The sequence below is a fragment of the Coturnix japonica genome, chromosome 4 (genome assembly GCF_054131305.1).
Source record: "Coturnix japonica strain WE chromosome 4, WE-NBRP24, whole genome shotgun sequence".
NCBI lineage: Eukaryota > Metazoa > Chordata > Aves > Galliformes > Phasianidae > Coturnix > Coturnix japonica.
Window position 1 is genome coordinate 76,300,976 of NC_140666.1, and position 25,513 is coordinate 76,326,488.

Here is a 25,513-nt window from a genome sequence, read left to right on the forward strand (position 1 = left end):
ATTAGACCCTGTGATTCCTCCCTTGCTGTTGTTTTCTCTTATAACTAAAACTTGCTCTAAAGAGCAAAGAGTGATGTCAAATACCTGTGTAATGTTAAATTAAGTACTCCAACAAAACCTATTTATTGTACAACATATATGAATATGAAAATGGAATAAAGAACTTTATGTAAAGCACACTATTAATAAAAATAAGTGAGACACTTTCTTGAAGTTACTGTATATGTTATTTTCTGATTTAAAATCTCAGAAATTAACTTGGAAGACTGATCAACTGAGTAGTAAAGTATGAGATGCCAAACTAGATTCACTCAAGTTGCATGAAGATAATAAATATAATGTAGAAAAAATTAAATCCAACAAATTTTCTATTTTCCAATTAACAACTTTTTCTTTTTTTTTAATGAACATTTCATGTTCATATGAATATTTGATATATTTGAATATTTTTTGCCTCATTTTAAATAACACGTCTTTTTGTCAGTTTTTGTAATGATAATAGATAACCTAATTCTGGCCCAAGAGTATGCTTCTTGTAAGACAGGTACTTATGATTTATTAAGCTAAAGCCTATAAAAGCACTTTGAAGTGTGCATAATTAATTGTAACAAGGATATAGTGTAATTACAGATTAACTTTCCTGGGAATGGACTTCATTTTACACCTTACAGTGTTCCTTCCTAATAACCTCTTTCACAATTACTTCTCAGACAGCAGTATAATAATTTCATGTTAGTTAAACGTTATTATTTTTCCACTGTCCGAGCTGCCAAAAGGGTTTTGTATAGGCTATCACATAAACTAACTGCTCTGCCTTTTGTTCATCTTCAAATTCTAACTGAAGTTAGCTAAGAATCTTTTAATTCAGTAAACCATACCTAAGATAATACTGGAGGTCCATCTTAAAATAACTGAGCTTAGTCTACTGTAATATTTAGTATTAGTATTTAGTAATAACTGAAATCAGTATTTTGAGAGTAGAACTTCCTTCCACTAAAAGAAAAAGATTTAAAAAAAAAAAAAAAAAAGGAGTATAAAAAAAACAACACAAAAATTTAGATGCAGCTGGACCATGACAGTATTTTAAACTTACTTGTAACCTTTGGGTGTCAAGATACACTTAGAGTCATGTTGGCAAGGATTTAAGTTTTGAGCACAGAAATCTAGTTTCTCCTCACAGAGCTCACCTGAAAAGTAATACATGTCCTCAGCTCAGTGAAAACAGATCCAAAAATAGCTGTTTCTATTTTTTAAGTAATTTCTAAGAATTCTTTTGTTAACATTAAAAAAATACAAGCTTAATGGTATAAAAATGAATACATTCCAGACAGAAATAGTCAGATTTGTATTGTCAGTAATCTATTTCTAAGAAAAAAAACAATAAATAAATAAAACAACAACATGTTAATATCACTGTTTGACAATACAGTTCCAATTATCCAACAATGAAAACTTGCTTTCTACTTCCTAATTTTCTTAATCAACAATCCAACCTTTTTTGCACATGGTAATATACCATAATTAACCACTATTTGTGCTTGCTGAATTTAAGGATTCACAGGTCTACTAGGCCCAGAAACAATGCAGGTAGTAGGGTTGCTCCTTGACATTTGTCAAGAAAGTATAAAAACAGAACTCTTCACCAAAATGGGGAAGAAAAGATCAGTTGATAAGAAGGCACCTTCACTGCTGTAGTTGAAATTTTCTTCAAGAAGCACAATACTTGGTATCCCTTGGTTTTACTTTTCTGAGTATTGGTCAACATTGCAATTAGATCACAGAATCACAGAAGGAGCTGAAGTTGGAAGGGACGCGTGTGCTTACACCCGTACTCAAATAGGGACACCCTGAGCAGGGTGTCCACACCCATGTCCTAGCAAGCCAAACTCCAAGGAGACCCACAGCCTCTGGTCAGCCTCTGCCAGTGCTCCATCACCACACAGCACAGGAGTGCAGCCTGGTGTGCAGAGGGAGCCTCTGCTCTTCCAGTTTATGCCCACTGCTCCTTGTCCTGTCACTAGGTACCACTGCAAAGAGTCATGATGAGAAATAAATATCTGCAGAACAGCAGCAGAGTACTGGGGACAAAGACAGCATCACCATGAGTGCAGAAATGGGAAAAGAAGGACAGAACATATAGGGATGCAATTTGAATCAAAACAGGTAAACTAGAAAAAAAGAAGGAAGGTACAGGATAATAACATTGTAACAGAGTTTTAGAGTGAGCATATGAATGAATATTATCTTCCAGAATACATAATGTGTTTAGTTTTATGAACAAGCTCATAAGCTACTACTATCAATACTAAGGTTTCTGGCATCTTTAACTGATATTTCTCAAGTACTTGGAGGGCCGAGCACCACACAGAAACTACCTTCTGTCTTAGAGGGACTTCTCTAGTATTATAGAAGTGCACGTGATAATGATAATGAACTGAAAGCAAGAGCTGAATTTTTTTAATTTGTTGTTGTTGTTGTTGGGTTCAAAAAATCCTGCCTAAAAGGCTTTCATTTTCACAGCAATTGTGCTTATGATTTATTGTTTAAGACTGCATATTGTGAACATACCACTGTGACTATTCGTGACCTCAGACATTATTTCTAGAACTTCAGATAAATAGGATTTATTTCAATCACTGGACAAATAAATACAACTTGGAATTGAGGAACAGTCCTCAGCAGCAGCAAAGATAGAGAAAAAGGCAAAACTGAACCAGAGAATAAAAACTCAATAGAAACATATGTGTTATGTGTTTTTAAGGCATGCAACCGTCATGATCCTGAAACACAGAGAGAAGCCAAAACCAGTCTGAAAAGTGCATCACAGTTATCAAACAGGAAAAAAAAATAATAGATCAAAAGATCCAGACTGATTCTACATAAAGATATACATATATTTTTAATGACAGCACATTACCAATTTGCAAGTTGAACATTTTCTGTACAAAACCAGATAAGCTCATGGTTAACACAAGACAATGGTGTTTAAGCACAGCCTACTTAAAAGACCTCAGGAAAACTGTCAGTAACAATATGACTTAGTCAATATATTTAGGAAACTGAATGAAGATCAAATACAGGCCACTGAGGATGACTAATAGAACGGATTTAAATTCTATCCTCAAAGCCTTTTCAAACTCTCTATGGACTTATTAGTCTGGAAGTGTGCAAATGTTATGGCTAGGTCAGTGCACAAAGAATCCTGAAATACCAGGGATTCTTACCATCCCACAATATATCAAACAAAACCCACATCCCTTTCTCTTTTCTAAAGGTTTTGTTTGAACAAAATCATTCATAAAAGGAAGTAATTTTTCACATAGCATTTAGTCAATCTGAAGAACTTGTAATGGCTGAAAGCCACCTAGAGGCCATCAACATTTATGTATATCTCTGAACATTAGAGACTTCAGATTTATAGGAATATCATTGGAACAAGAAAAGACTAAAATTATTATTATTTTTAACTTAGCCTATATGCATTCCTATGAGCTAGAAATGCAATTACCTCCATACAGATCAGTGTATAACACCTACACTTTTATATACTCATTAAAAAATATCTTATTATGGAGTATAATCTATACACAATTAAATGCAGAACTTCAAAACATAGGAAATGACAACCCAATTACAAATACAGTTGTTCAGTATTTACAAGTCTTAGAAAAAACTTCTTTAAATGTTCCCAAGATTCCTCAAAAGTAAACCACAAACCATGTAAAAAAGTAAACCATTATGAGCATGACATATTGGGCCTATCTTTCAAGCAATGTTGGAGGTTTCTTGTCTCTGTAGTTACAGTTACAATAAAAGTTCAGTGGAAAAGCCCCAAATACCTTTTCAAAATAAGAATTAGGGCTGGTGTTATAGAAGCAAACAATCTCACCACTGCTTCACTGAACTTGCATTGATACAGGAGAGAAAATGAACCATCACTTAGGTTACTGCTGGCATAGACCTTAGAAATTTATTTAAGTGTGGCAAATAGTATTATTGAGTAGTGTATAAATCTGTCTGCTTTTTTTTTATTTTTTATTTTTTCATCTATTTGCTTCTAAAATACATGATTTTTCAGAGTACATTGCATCTTAGTAGTCATGAATTGATGGCACACGTCTTCAGACCTACACTAAAAACTGAAATACCTAATGAAACGTTCTGGGACACTTGAAAAGTCTTAATTCCCAAATCTTGTTAGGAATCAAACCTAGACATTTAGGACTGAAAAACATTTACAGTGTTGAAAAGTATTCAAATTGTGAAATCGATGTAATGCTATCAGGTCTACTGCAGTCAAATGGTTTGCAAGTATCATTAGATGTTTTTGAAATTATGGGCAGACTTTTATTTTAGTATTCTGTGGAATTCTTCTACATTATAAAGGTCCACAGACTGAAAGAGAAACGATTCCAAAAAATAAAGCTCTTCTAAAAGAGACAGGAATGTATGTGCTGTGAAAGGAAATGGAAGTATGTCTTTACATTTGAAAATTGTACATACTCTAAAATAAATCAGAATCATATAATTGGAGGAAGCTTTCAGTTGAATGAAGTAACAGAGAAAATAGGAATCAAGGAAAAGGTGTGGTAAACATGGCAGGTCTTGTAGTGAAATGAGGAAGCACAAAATCTTATTAACAAAAAAAGTCAGTTTTAAAGGAACTACAAACTCTGTCATTATAGTAGAATACATGACAGACTTGCACACAGGATGAATGAAAAGAAAAACAACTAAAAATCTGAGATGGAATCCAAAACATTTACATCAGATGCTGAATTTTTCAATGAGAAAATAATCAGCAGAAGAACAAATCAAAATAACCTAAATGCTAGTTCTTAATTTGCACTGTTAACAAATCTATACTCTGAGTGAAGACTTCTTATAACCAAAACATCACTGCTTGAGGAAAAGTAAGTAGATAGAAAAATAATGTGAAAATTTGTGAGATGGAATCCAAACCTCTGAGGAGTAACTTTCTGGTAATGCAACATCTCTTCTGGCATACTGAATAATCAATTTGTTATTCAGAATTTAACTGAGACAAGGTGAAGGGAAGAAAATAATTTTGTTGAAATGAAGAGAGAATGATGGAAATGAAAAAAAGGAAGTAACTGATTTACCAAGTTATACTTGACATTACTGGAAGGAAATATGAGAGAGAACTCTGACACACATACACACACACAAACAAACCAAAAAACAGTGTTTTTAAAATCATAAAATGGAAAAACAATTGTGAAACAGTGTTTGGGTTCCAGGAAGCCTCATACCAATGTGTGCGTACATTCTTCCATTCACCTAATAGCACTAGAACTGAAGGTGCTTTAAGAGCTTGGCTAAGTATTCATGTTTTAGAAGACAAAGACAGGAACATTTTTGGATGTAGAAGAATAAGCAGAGATTTTTATTTTTATTTTTTTTTTTAAATAATTAGTTGATGAAGTCAAAGATTCTATGAAAATCTTCCAAAGTTTAATTAGGATCAGCAATAACTGTTTTCATTAGACATCCTGTTTAATTAATCTATGCAGTCTGGTTACTGGTATGGAGTAGCACTGAAACCAGTGGAACTCTTCATTGTTGGCACAATCTGAATGTAGGCAATCCTCCAAGGTAAGAACTGGAATATTTACTGAGATTTCTACTAAGACGTAGAAGGTGTTGCAGATTTAACAGTCCGACAGTACTATTATGTTCTATTAGTACAGATGACATGTTCCAAAACCAAAATACCAAAAACATTTTGCAGACTTATGAATAATTAATGGCATAGCAGGACATATGTGCATTTATCTTTGTTCCAGCTTCTGATCTTGGTTGCTGAATATTGCAGGTCAACTTCTGCAGACTTTATGTTTTATCAGTTAGATATTTTAATCCAGTTTTTGACAGAGAGTCTCTGTTCACTTACTTCTGACTCAAACACTGAATGCCCTATAAGAATGGTTGGGAAACAATGGTGCTACTTAGCAAACTATATAGAGAAAAGTGCTGCAGTTTTATTAAGTTTTGAATTTGACAAACAGAAGAAAACAATAAAAATACTGATTGTACTATTGGGAAAAAATAAACAAACCAAACAACAAGTGAAAGTATCTACTGTTCAGAGGACACTGATGCTTAATTTTTGTTCATTGTCAAAGTAAGATACAATTTACAACCACAAAACTGAAAATTCTGTAAGAATTTAATGTTCGAATAGTTTTTTAAATTTGATCAATTGTTGGATATTGCTCACCATTGCTTACTTCTGTTCAGCTAAGCTGCAAGATGTGGCTTATTTAGTTTAACATTTCTAGTTATTTACTTATGCTATTTGGCAACAACAAAAAACAGTAACTCTAGGCAGATAACCTTTAAGACAATTAAGGAAAACAAAACAAGGATAATTGACAGAATCACTAAAGGCAGCTATCAAACTGGAAGTAAGTGGTTAAGATTGCCAAGGATATATACTCTGCCTTCATGAACACGGAGCAAAATTACTTTAATATACCTCAAATGACTGCAGTAGCATGAGTATTAATCTTCAAAAAACAAAATTATACAAGTCATGAAAAGCAACAGTAGCAAAGTTATTGGTTTGTTCTAGGAAGTTACAGCACTTATATGTAAATCTTATAAGACTGAGGATTCTGATTCTGATTAAATTAAATACTTTTCATCATGCTATCACATTATCTATGAGAAAAAGTATGATTTGTTTTTCATTACTTGCATGCCTAAATTTTATGCAACTACTTGCTTACAAGGTGAACTGAAACAACTGCTTACCTGTAGCAGCTAGAAGGCCATGTAATTAAGTTTAGTAACTTAAAAACAAAATTTACATCTGTCTAGGGCTTGCCTAAACTGAGATGACTACTTGTCATTATCCTTCTCTCCCTCTATTTTCACAGTTCAAAAGTTGTTTGCCACAATAAAACTCACTGATCCTCCAAGAAACTTACATATTGGTAATGACTTTCATGTTCAGTGTGCATGGAAATACAAGCACCTATCACACGCATCTGCTTAATTTTTGTGCTGAACTTTGTTCACAGCACAAGGCCTTTGATAATTTGTTTGTGAGGAATTTGTTCTTGATAAAATCAGTAATTTTAATATTTGCTAGTTCACACTTGTGTCATACACTTACAATTACCACAGTTCTGTACAGAATTCATTGCCTTTCTACCTTTCATCACATTTAAAAGGCATTCAAAATCCCAGCAAGCCTAATTATGCACAGATAACATCTGTTTCAACTTGAAATTGAAGCTTGATTCTCTTCAAAGTAGCATCTTCAGTTTAGATTCCATTCAAAAAAATGTTTAGGGGTTTTATTTTTAATTTACAAAAGAAAACCCTAAATATTTATGATATCTATGATAAATCAAAATGGTTCACTAACTCTGCACTAGTTATTATTATAAATACTTTGTTATTTAGCATTAAAAACAAGGGCAACAAAGTTCAGCTTTATCTGTACTGAGTTTGCAATTTTTCTGGGTCTTCTTCTGACAAACACACCTTGTTAACTAGTTTCATAATAGGACAGCAAGAGAACAATATAGAAATAAGAGCTTTGGAAGTGACAAGGAGAAAGAAAAATGGGAGGCTAATTGCTACTTGTTCAAACAAGTAACTGTAAAACGCAGTACAGGGACACGTCTAAATTGTATACAACCTTAAGTATTCAAATTGTGGTGAAATCACTTTCTGGAAGTATCTGCTTCTCTCTGTCATTTGCAGAGGGAATTAAGACTCTAAATTGTAAGAATAATTCTTCAGATGTCAACATAGATGGTATAATTGCAGCCTTGCTAAACATGCTATTTACTGACTAATGAAAATATTTTTCATTACTAGTGAAATATTACACTATTTTATAGAGTACATATTATATTTATCAAATTTACTTGACAGCAAATATGCTGCAAGTTGATTTGACTCATTTACTTTTCAGAACTAAATATGCAGTTTACAAATACATTGACACCAATTCTGTTTCAGACTGTATAGACTGAGAGTGGACTGTACAGAAGATCAGCTTCTATAGGAGATGTATTATCTCTGCTGGAGAGATAGGTGTCAGGCAGAGAATATTAATTATTAAAACAACAACAACAACAAAAAAGAACCAAAGTTTGTGTCATAAATACCTCCACCATTACCTTTCCTGTAGAACAGCCTGAGCTTAATGAGATCATTTCAGATTCTTTAGATACTTATGGCAAAAAGGTCACTCATATATGATAAACAAGAGGACTACTATTCTATACTCCAGCATAATTTCTAGTACCATCATTTAATAAAGAAGTTACAGCAAAACAGTGCTATAAAACACAGCATACTTTAGAATGGAATCAAGGTATGCACTAAAGATAATAAAGACTTCAGAAGTTCACAACATAAATGTTTTTGTCAGTCCTGTCAACGGATGCACAAATTTTAAAACATATGAAAACAAGTAATATTAAAGTACTCCTGCACAGTCATCTGTATCTTCAATGGTGTTTTTTCAGCATGTATTCACAGCTATATCCACGTGACTGATTTCAGGATTTGCAATGAGCTTTCTAAATTATATACGATTCATTTGATCATTCGTAAGAACTTAAATCCATGCACCTTTAAGGAAAGGAAAGTGAAAATAGGCTTAAAAGACAACTGACCTTTTTCCACTTCATTCAGATTAGCAGCTTGCAGTGACAAAGACAGAAGAGACAAGAGACTTTTTACATTGTAATACAACAGCATAGCACATTAAGCTAACGCACAGCTATAGCAGCAGAGATGTTGATATAGCAAAAATGAAGCAAGCTTCAGTCTCACCTACAGCAGAGCAAAACAAACAGAAGAGGTAAGAAGTGCATGCCACCGGTGGCATAAGAAAGATTTTACTTTTGGATCTGTTAGATTTGTGATCTAATGACTGATGGTAATGAGAAAGATAAATGATTATTTGTAGTCTATAGAATGCACACAAAATGACCTGATGTTAACTTAGACTGAGTTTAAAATAAAGGAGATGTTAATGTTAAGAGAATAGCAGAGTTAAAGAGTGCAGGACATAGCAAAGCATTTTAATGTTTTATTTCTCAAGGTTTCATCAGACAATCTGAATGTCTGACGATTCCATTTGCTTCCTGTTATTTCACAGTTACAGCCTGTGATCTTAAGAAAGCTCATAGTATTGTGCAAATACCTTTCTTTGCCTTTCCATTTTTATTTGTGGAGGTAATTGCAAAACTTAACTGAGGCCGAGAAAAATCAATTCCTGGTTCTTAAGCAATATAAGCTAACAGGCTTAAGTGAAAAAAGTGATGGAGTTTTACACTGTAACATTCTTTACAATATTTTTTTGTATTTTTGTATGTATGTTCAGAGTTAATTTTATTAAAATTTAGAGAATGATTTACAATTCATACCAATGATTTTCAACTGACTTCTTCGTTTCACTGTGCTACTGAAACATGAAACATATTTGCAAATGAAAGAATGAAGAATTATTCTGGGCTGATGCACTTCCACTTTCAGTACATCCTCACCATGACATCTTGCACATAAACAATACAAAGCGTTGTCAGCAAAATTAAAAGATAATATGACAAGGCTGTGGTGGCATTTTCCTGGTATGTATACTGCTCAGCTTCCAGCAGCTTATGGTTCAGGGTCTTTTTGAGCTAGAGATACATACTTTCATATTTTAAAAACTTTTTTTTTTTATTTTTCATTTTTTATTTTTTTAAACTACTGAATATATAGCCAGTTTTTCTGAAAATTAACCTACTTTTGTCTAATTAGTACAGCTGTTTATCTACTGAAAAATGCCTGCCATGAAAAAAAAACCAACAAAAAACAAACCAAACATCACATCATAATATACCTATCTGATTTTAAAACATACACCAACATCCAAATCCCTGCAAATCTCCTAATGAAAAATCACTATATCAATACTGGGTATGGATTCTATTGCTTTCAAGTCGAGTGTTGGGCAAGAGGAGAAAACAATCCTATGAATAATTTGATATCTCTTACACACTGGAGGCAACTAGAAGATTATTTTATATTCTGAACACTACTATTTCTAGATCCTAATGTGTCTATACTAACTCTTTACATTGAAAGTTATTTAAATAAGTATGTTAATACTTAGTATGAAAAAACAGTGGTGACAAGTGTAAAAGATAAACTTGACATTTTATATTTTCTCCTTATATTTTATCTGAATTAAAACTGGCTTAAGATCTCACAGAATGCATCCTAACTTCAGATGCTCTGTAAGACAGATAATGTTCTATAGAATCCTTTACTGTCTCCTGTGGAAAGAAAAACTTGAAAGTTTGCTTCAGCTTATGTCCCACTTGTCAATAAAACAGCAGAGGCTCTGGTCTTGCATGTTTGGAGTGTTTTTTTTTCATGCGGTTTGGAAACAATGTACTTATATGACCTACTGATTTCAGTAACAATTTTGACCAGAAATCTATGAAAACAAATTTGCTTTTCTAAAAGAATTCCACTTGCCATGGAAGCTCATAGCATTTTCTTGTTAGAATTGTGAACAGCATTCTACAACAGCAGGTCCTCAAAGCAAAGTAACTGTCATTTCCTTAGATATGAGTGAAATAGAAAATACACTTTCTTCTATTTAAACTTAAAAAACAAAACAAAACAACACAACAACAACAAAAAAAACCCCTGCATTACAAACATCAAGTTAAAAATGCTGCAAACATTTATGCTCTCACTTTTGCTCTGTTTATATATATATGTATATGTATATAGAAATAGTACAACTGAAGTTTTAATTGTAAATGTAAAACATACATTTCAATTAAAATACAACAGAAGTGCAACAAGCACACTTAATCAAAATTTTAGGCTAGCACATATAAACAAGCCTTTGTATCCACTCCATGGATATTTAATACAAAACAGTCCTTCCCATGGGTTATTATGAATACAACAAACTGTTTGCCCTAGCAGTCCAAATGCACCTAGAGTAATGTCAGAAATGAAGAAACAAAAAACACGAGCAAAAAAATTGCTGAGGAGGATGAATTTTCAAATGAATTGTCTACTATTTAATAAGTACATGAAAACTCTTAGCATGAAACCATTAAATAGGAAAACTAGACCGATGTGACTGGTTTCCTTTCTTCCATCCTACACAAAAGAGTATTTGTTCATTTTCATAGGAGATAGCAGCTGATAATGGGATCTTGAAGCTTGACTCAGATACAGCTGAAATATTAGATATAGGAGAAATAACAAACATCTGCCACTACTTATTGACACTGTTACCTACTATTTCTTTCTAAGGCTTGAACTGTCAGTTGCTGTCCAGAACTCTGAGGGAGCAGTACCTGACAAAAGAGTTTTCTGTTTAAGCAGAAGGTTACATCTCATCTTCCAGATGTGGACCACCCCGTTATTATTTACCTTATTCTGGCTACATATGCTTTTAACTCATATCCCCTTAGGTACTGTGGCTTATTCTTCATGGACTAATTTGTTCCAAACATTTACCCAGAGTAAGTACTGGATGAATACATATATTAGATTACAAAATCATATTTCTTATACCTGTGTTCTATCATGATTTCTCACTGATGGTTTTCAAGATTTAAATACTGGCTTCAAATCTGAACACTCTAAATCATTTCAGCAATCCAGTAGGTTGTAGAAATAATGATGGAAATGCCTTGGATTAAAAAGGTGTTAGATGTATTTTCAATAAGTGAAACTACTTCATTACTTTACTTCTCCTTCCCGTTTTCCAGAGCTCAAATTTAGTGATCCCTGAGGGTGGTGAAAAGCATAACTGATAGATGCGATAGGACTGATTATATTAAGTACAGGGGGCTACTACATACATTTACTTAATTCCTAGGTTAAAGAGGATCTTGCTTCTTTGTTATGTGTTTCAAATTATGGTTTTGTGAATTTAAGCTCTTCTTTCTCCTAGTGGTCTGATAGCTGACAGAAAGCAGATCTGTCTAATTAGAAAACCTATTTAACAGATGAACATAAACAATAAATCCTTCTTCTCGTTCTCATGTGTTCCTGTTCTAACTACTGTCCATTCTCACAGAGATGATGAGAACAAGCCAAGTACCCTACGCCTCAAAAAGAAGAGCCTGGCTGCCAACTCTAATGCTGCTATTTTCTTGTGATGCTATTTTCTTTATCACAATCTGTATTAATATTTTTAAAGGAGGGCAGGACAACATCCAGGATACCAAATCTATCTCCCTTTCAGCACAAATAGACACTTTTTTGCCCTGGTAACAACTTGGAGAACAGAAGATAAAACTAATATATTTTTTTTTCAGATTTTTGCATCTATGGGCATTCTTCATTGGCCTGGTTGGGCTAGGTAAACATATGTGAGGAACACATTTTGAAATGTCTTTTAAATTTCTAAGTGCTATAATTGCAAAGCTAAAAGGGAAGTTAATGAGCAGGTATAAGTCTATATTTTACTACAAACCATGCAGAAGAGAATTATTAAGGGAAACTTGGCTTTAAGTCAATTGTAAAGTGACTCATGAACAGAGCTCTTTCCTACTAGGAATTTCTCTTTCTTATACTCCTACCTGTATATTCAGGTGGACAAAGGCAAGTATAATTATTAATTCCATCCACACAAGTAGAATTATTTTCACAGTCATTGTCTTCACAGTCATCAACATTTATTTCACAGTTTTCACCTTCAAATCCATCTGCACAAGTGCACCTGTAAAACCAAAAATAAAACCAAGCACACAAATATTTCAGCTGAGGAGGTCAGAGAAGTTCTGTAATTAATAGGGATACTAATTTTAATCATTACCTCTAAGAGAATATGGATGATATAAAATAAATGTACTACATATTCCCAAAATATTTTATAACTTTAAGTTACAGACAAAAAGGTTTTTAAATTTGTGCCTTTTATTTTAAGGGGTTTTTTAAATAACTGGCCACTTCTGAAATGCATGCTACCTTTCTATTATTACATTATTACATGGGATTATATTTCTTAATGGAAATTATCCTGCTTTTTTGTTGTTCGTCTTGTTCATAAAAGCAAACAGATGGAAAAAACTGCTAAATCAGAGATTAATATGTAGTACTACTACTCAACTATCATTTAGATAAATGCATCATTATCTATCTGTATTTAAAGTTCTACATACAATACATGTATTTATATTTGAAAACAAAGCCTACACAAACTATTCAAAGGGGTGATTTTTATTTTGCTTTTACATATGTTTACACAAAATAAATACACTGAAAAAGGTAGCAAATATCTCGCAAATATGACAATGCATTCATTTTTATATAATTTGCAGCATGTATAACTACTGTAACTTTGATTACAAGATTGATTTGATTTTCAAAAGATGTTGTGTTTAAACAAATAAATGGAAAAGGTCGAATTGTGAGACAGGACTATGTCACTTTGAATTCTGGAGTCATAATATCTATATACTTAATTTTAAATAGAAAAGCATTTAATCTTTGAGCAGAATATAGATTAAAAATAAAAATAATGTCTTAATGAATTGCAGGATAATGAATTGTTTCTTTGGGAAGTGTCATTTCTAACAAGCTCGAGGTGTAGATTATTAAATGACTAATAATTTCACAGAAGAATGCTAAAGAACTTTATTTCATAATTCATGAAGTACATCTGGAGTAATTGTACTGTGTGATTAAATAACTCAAGATTAAAAATGCTCACAGCATGTTTATCTGCTGGCATAGTGAGCTTCAAATGAATCATTAATTTTCTCTTTCACAGGGATTTAAATTCTATCATTTACATGCTGTCTGTTAAAGTAATACACTCGACAACAGATGAATTGTGAGATTTTTTCAGCAGGGATTGAGCCAGCTATTAATTAGCATAATGGAGTCAATATTATGTTGTCTTGACCTGAAAGGCCTCTATTAATCACAACCATTTATTATTGTTTTTAACAGTTTTGGGGCCTTAGAAGCTTTCCATGGACAGTGACATGTCTGAAAACTTTAGAAGCACTGAAAACCTGCCTTTGTGGAACATTTATTAACAAAAAGAACCCAAAGATTAACACTGGTATAAATATAAAAGTCCGTAGTTTTTCTTTCTGTTATTAGAGTTAAAAACAACATACCAGAAACCATCTTTTTCTCCTTCTTTCAAATGACAAGTTCCACCATGGTTGCAAGGGTTACTAATGCAGGCATGAATGGGAATATCACAGTCTTGACCCTATGTAGGGAACAGGTCTCATTTAAGAAAATACAGACAGTAATGTAAGGGAATCAATTAAAACAAGTTGTTGTTAAAAGGGAGAGGTTGTTATTTTAGGTTTTTTTTCCTTTTCAGCCATTACCCACCTTGAAACCATATGGGCAAGTACATCTGTAGAAGTCAACTGGATCATTATTGCAGGTTCCATCATTTTTACATGGATTTGATAAGCAAGGGTTACACTTAGCAAGAATATTGACATCCACAGGCCCTTAAAAATACAAATGTGAAATTCAGAAACCAACTACTAATTTATATTTGACAGGATGTCAGCAGAAAAAAAAAAAAAAAAAAAAAAAAAAGAAGCTGACCCCAAATTGATTTTGATATCCTCGTTTTCTGAAATCCATACAGTTCTGACCCATGATAATTGCCTTCCCTTTTCATTAATAAAATCAAGAATACAGTTTCAAATTTATCAGGTACAAACTGTCTCTGAGAAAATAAAGGCTATAGCAGTTTCCAGTGCTTCTATTGGTAATATCACTAAGAACTCTAATTTTGTTTATTTATTTGCAGGATTACATAGAACTAATGGCAAAATGGACTAGCAGCATTAGTTGAACATCTAACAACAATGTTGTACAGTTACTGTCTAAGCTATTTCACTGTAAGTAGGTCTATACAGCGCTTTGTCTCATTATGGAGTCAGCCATAGTTCATTTCTGCAATTGCTGGACCCCAAAGTGCCATGAATCTACATGCAAAAGAGGGCCGTCACCTCCAATGCCTTCAGTCTTGCTTCTTTTATTAATGGCTATAACAATAGAAATTAGAAATGAATGTTGACAAAATCTAATGTTTTACAAACCAGACTGATTTTTTATCCTACATAAATCTTATTCCTATTATATAAATATTTATTAGATAATTATTTTCTCTTGCCTTACAATTTTAATGCTGCTTTTTTATGGCATATTTTCAAATTATAAACTATCAGTTGTTGTTCCAGTGTTGTTTTTGTTTTTTCTTTTGTCAGACAAGCAAATAAATTACCAGTTATCTGTTTAAAATTAGAAATAATCTGCTTACAATAATACTTCATTTTCAAATAATTTGTGCACAATTAAGGATTAATTATTGTAAAAGAACATGGGTGACTTGACCAAATGAACACACATTCTCTACTATCTCCAGCTTTACTGCTTGATGACATTACTGACTCCAGCTTGATTTCAGATTTGACTTGTGGAAAAACCTACACTCATCTACAAGTAATTTTTAAATCTTAATGGAAAACCTGTGATTTCTTCAAGTGACTCGGCAAAACAACCTCCTTAGACCTAGTGATGGAACTGCCTGCTTGCTCTCCAAGAGATTTAAAAAGAATCGAGCCAGACTGCAGATTTTTCTGAAGTAACTGCACTTTTAATATATGATGTGGTTTTTTGCTTTCTGTTATTTAAACTTTTTATTTATTTATTTATTTATTTATTTGGCGATTAAGCTCTGATAAGCTTCTGTAAAGGAGCTGGGATGGAAGGTAGCCATATGATTATAAGGATACAGTAGGGGTGCTACAGAGAGATCGACAAACTTTTCCTTTAATCTGTAGGTGTTGGATTCCATCTATGTCAGTTTGCAAGCAAATGCTGGGAGATGAACACAGTAATCTGTGGTAAGGTACACTGTGCCAATTGCCAAAGCCACCATCTATGTAGATCACTGACTATTCCTGTTTTCATTACCTTATCTTGAAAGAAAAATCTACAGCTGATTACAGTTTCTTAAAGCAGCAAACAGCAAAGGTAAACAAGTTGAAAAAAAAAGACCTTTGACTATTACAAATTATTGTTAGAGAGTATTAAGATGTCCTATGAAAAATATATGTGGTAAGAAGCCTTTACTGTTCTGTGGACAGTAAGTCTCTTTTCTTCCTTGTTCCAATATCATGGCCTCATTTCTATTTCTCATTCAATAAAATGATCATTATTTTGCATGAATTTAAAAACACTAATTAACAGACATTATTTTCCTATGTGAGTTAGCAAATAAATTTTAACTCTAAAATAGAGTCACCAAATGGGAACACAATTCCCAACAGGTTAGTAAGCAAGACTGTCTGATTTTGTGTCATAAATTTTAATTTCAAACCTCTCCATATGTACAGTAGCCAAGAAAAATGAATACTTTGATTCATCATTCCTCAGCTATAGGATCAAAAATTGAAGTGTTTCAGATATTTCTACTGCTGATGAAAAGGAAGCACCAGAATCTTTTCTCATTTTTGCTATGTATTTCCTTCCCTTCTTTGGCTTTGCTAGGAGATTGCTATATGTTAAAAAACAACAACAACAAAAACAAAAAACAAAACAAATAAAAAGGTTAATATTCCATTATTTAATTTTTCACACTGTTGATATATATCTTTGCATAAGACATAACTGGAAAAAAATCTTAAAAGCAAAATAAGCACTGTTCATCCATAAAGAGTGAAAAATGGAGTGTGTATTATTTTATTAATAAATATACGCACACACACATTTACCTATCTAATATTTTTGAAGAAAAACATAACATCAAACTTCACAAAACCAGTTTCTCAAAAGCCATTGCAAGAAATACTGTCTTCTTATGACTCAGGAGATCTTCTTTGCTCTTGCATCAAAATCAGCATCTACAGAGTCACTGAAACTGAAACTGCTAATGAAATCACTGATGTCAGTATAATGCAGTGAAAACCATCAGGTAACTTTCAGAACCTGATCCTACACTTTTAAAATAATAAAGTATTTCATACAATCTGTGTTGAATGATATATCATGAAGAGTCAGCTCTAAATTCATCGAAAGGGAAAACAAACAGTAAGCATGCATGTTGTGGGAAAGAAGTCTCTTTGAGGTTCACAAAAGGAAGGTCAGAAGGTCTGTTCTTAAACATATCATCCATTCCAGGTCTTACTTGCAACCTTACCTGGTATCAGAAAACCACAAGGCCCTGGAATCTCTAGAAGCAGGGCATGAATAGTAAAAGAGTAAAAGAGTGAGAATCTGTTAGAGGCTATGTGAAAAAAACAAATAAACAAAAACAACTCAAACCTAGAAAAACAACTGCAAGAAGAAAATACTAAGGGATGACCTTTGCAATTCAAAAAATAGAGTAAAGTTCATTTTTCCAGTGATTTTATGAAATTTTAAAACTGAGGTTTCATTTTTAAATGCTCATATTCAAAGCAAACTATTTTTTTGTGCGAATAAGATTCAAGAACCAATTTCACTTTCAGATGAATGCAGATACTGATAAGAAGGAATGCACACTTCTTCTGTACACAATAACAGAACATAAGCAGATATATATCTAACAAAATCTCCTCTGATAGCCTAAAATTTTGCTTTTAGTAGAAATACAGCATCTTTCTAATTCCTATTTGGAAGGTCATTTGTAAGCAAAAGATAAAATTACTTATCTTTGAGTAAGAGACATATAAAGTCTTACAGGGCCATCATGTCACTGAAAAGCTGCTGAGTGGCAATCTGTAATTATGAGCATCTTCACAGAAGTACGGTAGCAGGAAAATTATTTTCTCTCAAATGTATCCATAATACCAGATCTCCACTCTTGGAAGTGAAACAAATACAGTTCTTACCCTGCATAATAATATAAAGGATATTTTCTGATGGGAGAGAAGTAAGATATACTATCTGGATTCTGATGGAAACATAACAGTGATTGTAGGAAGGGGCAATTCAGATTTTTAAAATGGAAAAATAACCAAGTCCTTCATCTTCTTGAAAATATTCTTTCACTTATAACCCTACAGCAATGTGTAAAAAGAGCATACCTACAGTGTTTAGTGTATGCTTGATCAGACTGGCCTGGCCACTAAATCTTCTACTTAAAATCAGACAAAAGAACTTTGGGAAAGATTAGTATCAAATGCACATAGCACAGGTATGACCTTGAAGAAGCATTACTGAAAAAAATTCAAGAATGATTTGGAAGGAAAGACAATCAATTGGCACCATGTTAAAAAATAGAACAAATAAAGTGCTGAATTTCCAGTGTTTTTTTGTTTATAAAATCATTTTTCATGGTAAGTCTAAGGAGAGAAGATTAAATAGGATGAATGTGCAGTGAAGAACAACTTGAAATGAGAGCTAACAAAGCTGGCACAGTCCCATCACTTTTTTAATGGAAGAATTTACAAATGGATTATCATGTGTTGATGCGTTAAAAGATGAATGAGTAAAAATATCTTGAAGATTACCTAGACCCTGAGAATGAATTAATTCAACAAAAGAGAAGATTATATTTATCTGATGCCTCACAGATAACTCTAAGCTTACTAATGACTTACAAGTATAAGCCTGAGTCTGAAAAATGATCATACGGCATGGTTTAAAAATATTTAAAATGGGAGAAAAGGACAGCATAGAGGAAGATTAAACAGCAAAACAAACCTAGTCGATGCTCAAGTATGAATCAAAATGACGCTTTTCTAAGACAACAAGCTCTAAGATTCAGAAAAAGAATCTGAGAATTAAATGGAGTACAAGCTGTGATAAAGGTGCCAATAGCATTGGTACCAACAAGAAGATAAGTACTTGTTTCACACCCAAAGAAACCTCCTTACATAATAACATTCTGGAATGATATCTCTATAAAGGAAATCACATCCTTTATCTACTTTGAATTTTCTAGGCTTTCTTCTGAAACATCAAAGAAAACAGCATTCTTCACATATTCATGTAACCACATACTGGAACGATAGCGCAGATTGTAAAGATTACAAATATATTTCCAGTTTTTACTCTAGAAGTCGAAGGGAAAGAATGTTCTTTGGCTAAGAAAAGTGTAAATTAAATAATTAATTTTCAGTTCATGACAAAAATCCTCATCCATATACTGAGGATTATTATACTGTAAATCAGAAGACATTCTCAGCCTTCTGCTTGGAAGAAAAATTCACTGAAGTTGTTAAAATAGATACAACTCAACATAATGGCTAGATTCCTAAGCACAAGGTAAAATGATAACAAGGCAGAGTAAAGAATCTATAACAAATACTCAAATGCAAATGAACATGGAATAAAAGAAAAAAAACAAACAACACCACCACCACCAAAAAAAAAAAAAAAAAAAAAAAAGCACACACACATAAATAACAGTACCTTGGCAAGTAAATTTTTTTGATGGAGTTGTGAGTAGAAGTTTATCTGCCATTTCTCCAGGGCCAGCACATCGTGCAATACCAGGTTCTTTGTATTCTGATTTTACCCAGTCAGACAGCCACTGCATGTTACAATCACAATAAAGAGGATTTGCCCCAATAGCCCTGTGGAAAGCACACAGACAAAAAGGGAATAAGGTTTTAAAGGCCTGCTTTTAAAAATAGAACCCAGAAAACCAATGTTGGCAGAAAAACACCTCCTAAAAGCACTGATCAATCCTGCCTCCATCAAATCCACCGTAAGTGTATGAAGCGTCTGAATTGAGGCTCCGAATGAATAAGTAACGGTTTTAGCAGTAAACCTGGTCAGAAACCTAGTCATTCTTGGCTACACTTCCGTAAGCTATCTCTGTGTTACCTTTGGCAGTAATGATCGAGTTTAGCTGAATCATCAAAATGAAACTGATATTTGAAAATTGGGTTAGGAAGAAAAAACTATTTCTTCCAAAGTAACCAGAGCAATCCCACAGAGTTCCACCCAGATATTTTTCCTCTTCGGTTTACAACTCCCAGGCTGGTACAAACCATATGTTTGCAAACTTCAAAATTTGATATAATTGTTTTCTCTTTGGACCTACCCCACTGTAAGAGATCTCTCCTTTATTAGTAAATAAAGCTATATAGTCCTAGCTTGGTGGGAGCTATGTAAGAATTGTCCTGTTGTAAAAACAAATCAGTTTCTTTAAATAAATTTGATTTATTTTTAAATTAAAAAGCAATTTAGCTAGAGATTTTTTGGAATTATTGTAAAGGATTATTTTAATTATTATTATTATTTTTCCTGCTAGAAATCATAAATACTCTTAGAACTCTGAGAACCATTATATCTTAAGCAGATTTGGATGTAGAAACATTGTGCTATTCCATAAAAGTATATCCATAATCCGTTCAAGGAATAAAGTAACCATCATGATTTTTATTTTTTCAGATTGTTGAACAGCTTTGGATCAGTTTATCTTCAAGAGAGAGAATAAAATTCTTGGCAAGCAAAGATGGTAGGAATTACTGCAGAAACACTTTTCTGCCACATTAAGTAGGATGTGCTCTTCATTACATCTTCACGCTTTCAGATGAACAGAAGAAATTGTATATATACATGTACGTGTACATATATATGTGTGCAGTCATGCTTTAGTCAGAGTAGTAACAAAAATGAGACCTGGTATTATGTTTGGATCATGGGGCACTTCCCATGTAAAAAGAAATACCTACAATTTGCTCAGGTCATATTTGCAAGAGTAACTGTCAGTCCAAATTGAGGTAATGCAGTTACTCTGCTAAAATAGGAATGTTAGAAAGTAACTAGTAACATTTAGAAAAAAAAACAGCAAAGACAATTGAGTCTATTTAAGCCTTACTGATATTTGATACAGTTCAGTGAGTTTAATAGTAGCATTTGAGGAAGTTATCAATGACTTAAAGCTTAATCAGGCTCATCAAATTTCTGAGAAATGGAAAATTAAATGCAAATGTCCAACAATGAACTAGAAGATAATTATTTAACTCCAGATTTTCAGAAAAATAAAAAACAAGTATATCTAAAGGCATCAGTCAATTTACGCCTTAACTGCAAACAAAGATTTAATAACTATCCATAAACATGTTATGGCTTATAGGCATGTAACTCGCTTGGATTTCCCACTGAACACTAAGAACAGAAGTATTGCCACAGATGAGATTGTGTAATCAGATGCTATGCATTAAATGTCAACTTAATAACCATCAGCAGAGAATCACAGAATAATTTAGGTTGGAAGAGCTCTTTGGAGGTCTACCTCTTGCACAAAGCATGGCACACTTCAAAGTCAGAGCAGAGTTGCTTTGTTGAGTTCTGAATATCTCCAGGGGGCTGATTTCACCATTTCTCTGGGCAACCTTTTCCAAAGCTGAACCACCCTCATGATGAAGAATTTTTTATTAAGTTCAATGAAACTTCCCATATTGCAGATTGTGACTGTTGACTCTCATCCTTCACTTTGTACCCTCTAAGAAAAATCTGTTTCAGTCATTGCTGTAATTCCCTTAGACTAGAGGCTTGAAGACTTTTGTAGGTTGATCCTTCAAACCACTCTTATCTCCTTAATAAGCCCACTTCCTTTAACGTCTCTTCACAGCTCACATTGCACACTCCACCTTGCTTACTCCTGTCCTGGACTTGCTCTATTTTGTACACACCTACTTTACAATGGAGAAACTGAGTATTCCAGAACTGTCCTTACAAGGGCTGAACATTGAATGACCAATCTCCTCAGTCATCTTGCTAATCACTTCCTAATTCAGTCCAGAGAATCTTTCGCATTCATTCCCATAAAGGCATGTGACTGACATTCAATTTGCTGCCCTCCAGGAGGTCCAGGATTTTTCTGCTAAGTTGGCCAGCACCCAGCCTGTGCTTCTGCATGGGGTTGTTCCATAGCAGACCTTCACTGCTATCACTGTTCAACTATATGAAAACTGCTAAACATAATGTAAAAGATGTGATTATCATCTGAATACTCACAGGTGTGATAATGCTGAAAGATCATTAAAGGCTCCTTCAGGAACCACAGAAATATCATTGCCATGTAAAGACCTTAGAAAGAAAATAAATAAAATAAGATACATGGATAAAACTTCAGATATGGATAAAACAGCAGATTCATTTTAAAAATTTCAGCTTTTGTAAAAAGTTATATTTTTTCCCAGTTCCTCTGTGTTTCCACTCTTCTTAAAGTTCTAACCAGCTGCTTACACATCACTTGATTTTTTTCAACTTATATTCTTAATTAGAAATGTTAATAACGATATGAATATTTTAAAATTCAAAGAGCAAAGGTCTGCCAAAAGTGAATTTCTGTGAATTGCTTACAGACTTCAGGCTTGGCAGAAGAGTTGTTATTTCTGACTTTTTTCCCACTAGTTTTGTTCATGTGTTTTTTTTATCTTTCATGTTTACGTGGAAAACACAGGTAGTGACTATTCATGAATATAAACAAGTATTAAGGTTGTTTTCTTAATTGGATAGTAAAGACCTTATTAAGCATCAATACCAGGACAGGTCTACTGTAGCATACCTACATAAAAATCTATTCTTTTAACCAAATTTATTCATTTACATCTATACGGACTTATGGTTAACAGTTGAAGTTTTTTGTATTTATATAAAATAAGTGGAGGTATATGAGCATAGAGAAAAAAAAAAGTCACACTTGAGATTTTTAATTAATTCAAGCTACAAAACAGTTATAAAATACCAAAATAGAGACAAAAATTACATTTTCAGCTGGGGAATCTTTTGATATAGAATTTATCATTTTTTTTCAATAACAAACTGAAACTGTAAAGTTGACAGACTGGTTTTTATTTTGCTTTCTCTCTTTTTTGTTGCTTATCCTCATGCCCTTTCAACCATGTTTTTCTTAGTGTTAAGAGTGAAATTTTTCTTAGAATATATATATATATATTAATGTTTTTCAATTATTCAATCATAATGCAGTGGTTTTGGAAATGCTCTAAATTAAGTGAAGCAAGAAATACGGAAATTGTTGAAATAAACATCTTCATAATTCAGCTGCAAAAACCCTCATATATAACTGAGAAATTTATTTATATTACATCTTTGTTAGAATGTAATTATCATAACAATCAAGAACATAACTAAAAAAGAGGCACAGTCAAGAATAAAAAGCAGAAAAGTCATAATCATATGCTTTAGTATTTACTCATTGTCCAGGATCATCTAATGTCTTGTGCAGTGTTTTGACAGCATTATCTCCTAGAATGAATTTAGAGTTCTATGACTACATAATCATCCCTTCTCAAATAATAGATAGATTTTAAAATCCAGTATCTGCTTTGTCCAAATAAAAATTTAGGAAAATAATAATAGTTAAAAAATAATACTTACAGCAACCTAAGTGATTTTAACCCATCAAATGTCCGTGCAGGGATACACCTCAGGCGGTTGTAACTAAGAATTCTGAAAATATACACATTACTGTCAGCAAATGAATCAAGCATTTAGTAAACAGAATGCAGAGCATGACCATAAACAGCTTTTGCACACATAGCTCGTTAGGATACAAGTTATTTTACTGCCTCTACAACAAGCAAGCTTTAATATCAACAAAATGCCCCTTCTTTCAAGACAAAAAAAAAACAAACTGTAATGTTTTCAAAGTGTCAATGTTACATGTTTAAACTTACAAGGTAAGCAGCTGAGTCATGTTGCTGAAGCTCTGATTAGAAAGAGTGCTGATTCTGTTGTTACTTAAATCTCTATAAAAAATAAATTCAAAAATTCAGACCTTAAAATGACTGCCCGAGTCCTGAAACACTGGAAGTTAAACTGACAGACAAATTACTTTTATTAGTAGAAGTAGCATCATCATTGGTATCAATATTTAAAGCAGCACACATTTTTATTTTCACATGCCATACACAAGCCCAGCAAGCATTTAGCTTGATCAATGAAAAGCATTTTCATTTCAACAGAGATGAAAAAGCAGCGTGGTGCATTCTCTTACAACAGCAATGTCCATCATGCTACTAAATTAATAACACAATCTTACATGAACCCAAATATAGAAATAAAAGTGATGGTTTAAAGTTGAAATATCTTTTTTTTTTTTTTTTTCTTTTTCCCCATGTCCTTAATGAAACCTGAGTAAATATCATATAATATTCTACTTCACATCTGTAGGATGAATACATCAAAGGCTGGACTATTATACAGAATACTATCTATGATTTATGGTCTTAACATCTTTCTTGTTGTTCGATATTCTAATGGATAAAATCTTAAGTGCAAGTATGATAGAAGCTGGAGTGGTACACTGGTAGCTTCAAAGAAGCTTTGAAGAACTGTATTGAATTTGAATAATGTCTGTTCCTGAGTCTTGTATTTTGCTCTATTTTTCATTTCCTGCTGGCTATTTCACTGAAGTTTACTGTATTTGGTGATGAAATTACTTCTGAATCTGTTTAAGAGGTTGTTTCTGAGGTGATGTTGGTAGTTTGACTGTTAAATAAATATGCAGTACATATATTTCTCCATTTGAAATTTCAAGAAAGCACGCAAGACAATTGATTCATAACAGCAAACATTTTAGCTATGTATAACAGTGCAATCTATTTACATGGGAAAGAAGTTAGAAATAAACAATTGTCTGCGTAAGTCTGGATCTCAACCTGGTCATAAGTAATTCCTTGTTTGGCCACAGAAAAATTATGCACAGTATTTTGATCTTCCAAACACAGCTGAGGAACATTCTCAAATTCAGAATAGCTGTATGAGGATACAATTAGAAGAGATAACAATAACATATCCTCACAAGTCTGATAAATGGAAACACTCATTTGTGTTTTATTTACTCAATAAATAAATTCTTGTATTGTAGACCTCTGCTAAATAGTTCATGCATATTTTCCAGCAAAGACGTAAAGTTATATAATTTCTGGCTATGTTTATCAAACATGTATCAGGAGTACCTGACGTTTGTGACAGAAGCCTTGTTATTGTTACTCTAACTTCATCTCCAGTCATATATCCTTTCTCCAATGACACTGTTAATATATACAGTTCATGTTTGCTTCTTCTATGCACTGAAATTCCAAACTTTGTTTTCTGTGTGCTTTGATTTAGATCTTACTTAACTTCCCTATGCAATCAATAGAGGCTTCCTAAAAGGTCTACATTGTATGTGAGCTGTATTTGTATGCTCCAAAAGTGATTATACTTTATTATATTGATTCATGATGTATAAGGTGGATGTAGGCAATAGAGGTTGGACCTTCTGACCAATATTCTGTGACATTTTGTTGCAGAGGAGAAGTCTGACAAAATGGCATTTGACATGGAAATGTGGGTGAAGCAAAGGTGTGTCTCTGAATTCCTCCGTATATAAAACATTACAGCCATTGACACTCACTGATCCTTGCTGAACATTTATGGAGACCAAACATGGATGTGAGCACAGTGAGGTCGTGGTGGTGGTGCATTTCAGCAGTGGCAACAGTGGGTCACATCTGCTGGTGCAGATTTTTATGAGCAAAATGTGCAGGCTCTTGTTCAGCACTGACAAAAA

General features: G+C 33.1%; 1 protein-coding gene across 26 annotated transcripts in view; it reads right to left on the minus strand.

The window, feature by feature from the left end:
* The window catches only part of SLIT2 (slit guidance ligand 2), a 241,109-nt gene that overhangs the window by 17,155 nt on the left and 198,441 nt on the right, over positions 1-25,513 (minus strand). For 8 of the 26 annotated variants that reach the window (XM_085545653.1, XM_085545650.1, XM_085545648.1 and 5 more), the window contains 10 exons: positions 23,634-23,705; positions 23,335-23,406; positions 21,949-22,020; positions 19,390-19,553; positions 17,192-17,224; positions 14,365-14,489; positions 14,139-14,236; positions 12,591-12,730; positions 8,661-8,687; positions 1,094-1,187 (listed from right to left, as the gene is read on the minus strand). In XM_085545653.1, coding sequence (XP_085401779.1) covers positions 1,094-1,187; positions 8,661-8,687; positions 12,591-12,730; positions 14,139-14,236; positions 14,365-14,489; positions 17,192-17,224; positions 19,390-19,553; positions 21,949-22,020; positions 23,335-23,406; positions 23,634-23,705 — 897 coding nt within the window. Of the gene's footprint in view, positions 1-1,093; positions 1,188-8,660; positions 8,688-10,382; positions 11,236-12,590; positions 12,731-14,138; positions 14,237-14,364; positions 14,490-17,191; positions 17,225-19,389; positions 19,554-21,948; positions 22,021-23,334; positions 23,407-23,633; positions 23,706-25,513 lie in introns of those variants that run through there. The other 18 variants (XM_085545655.1, XM_085545663.1, XM_032444126.2 and 15 more) reach the window with 7 other exon arrangements.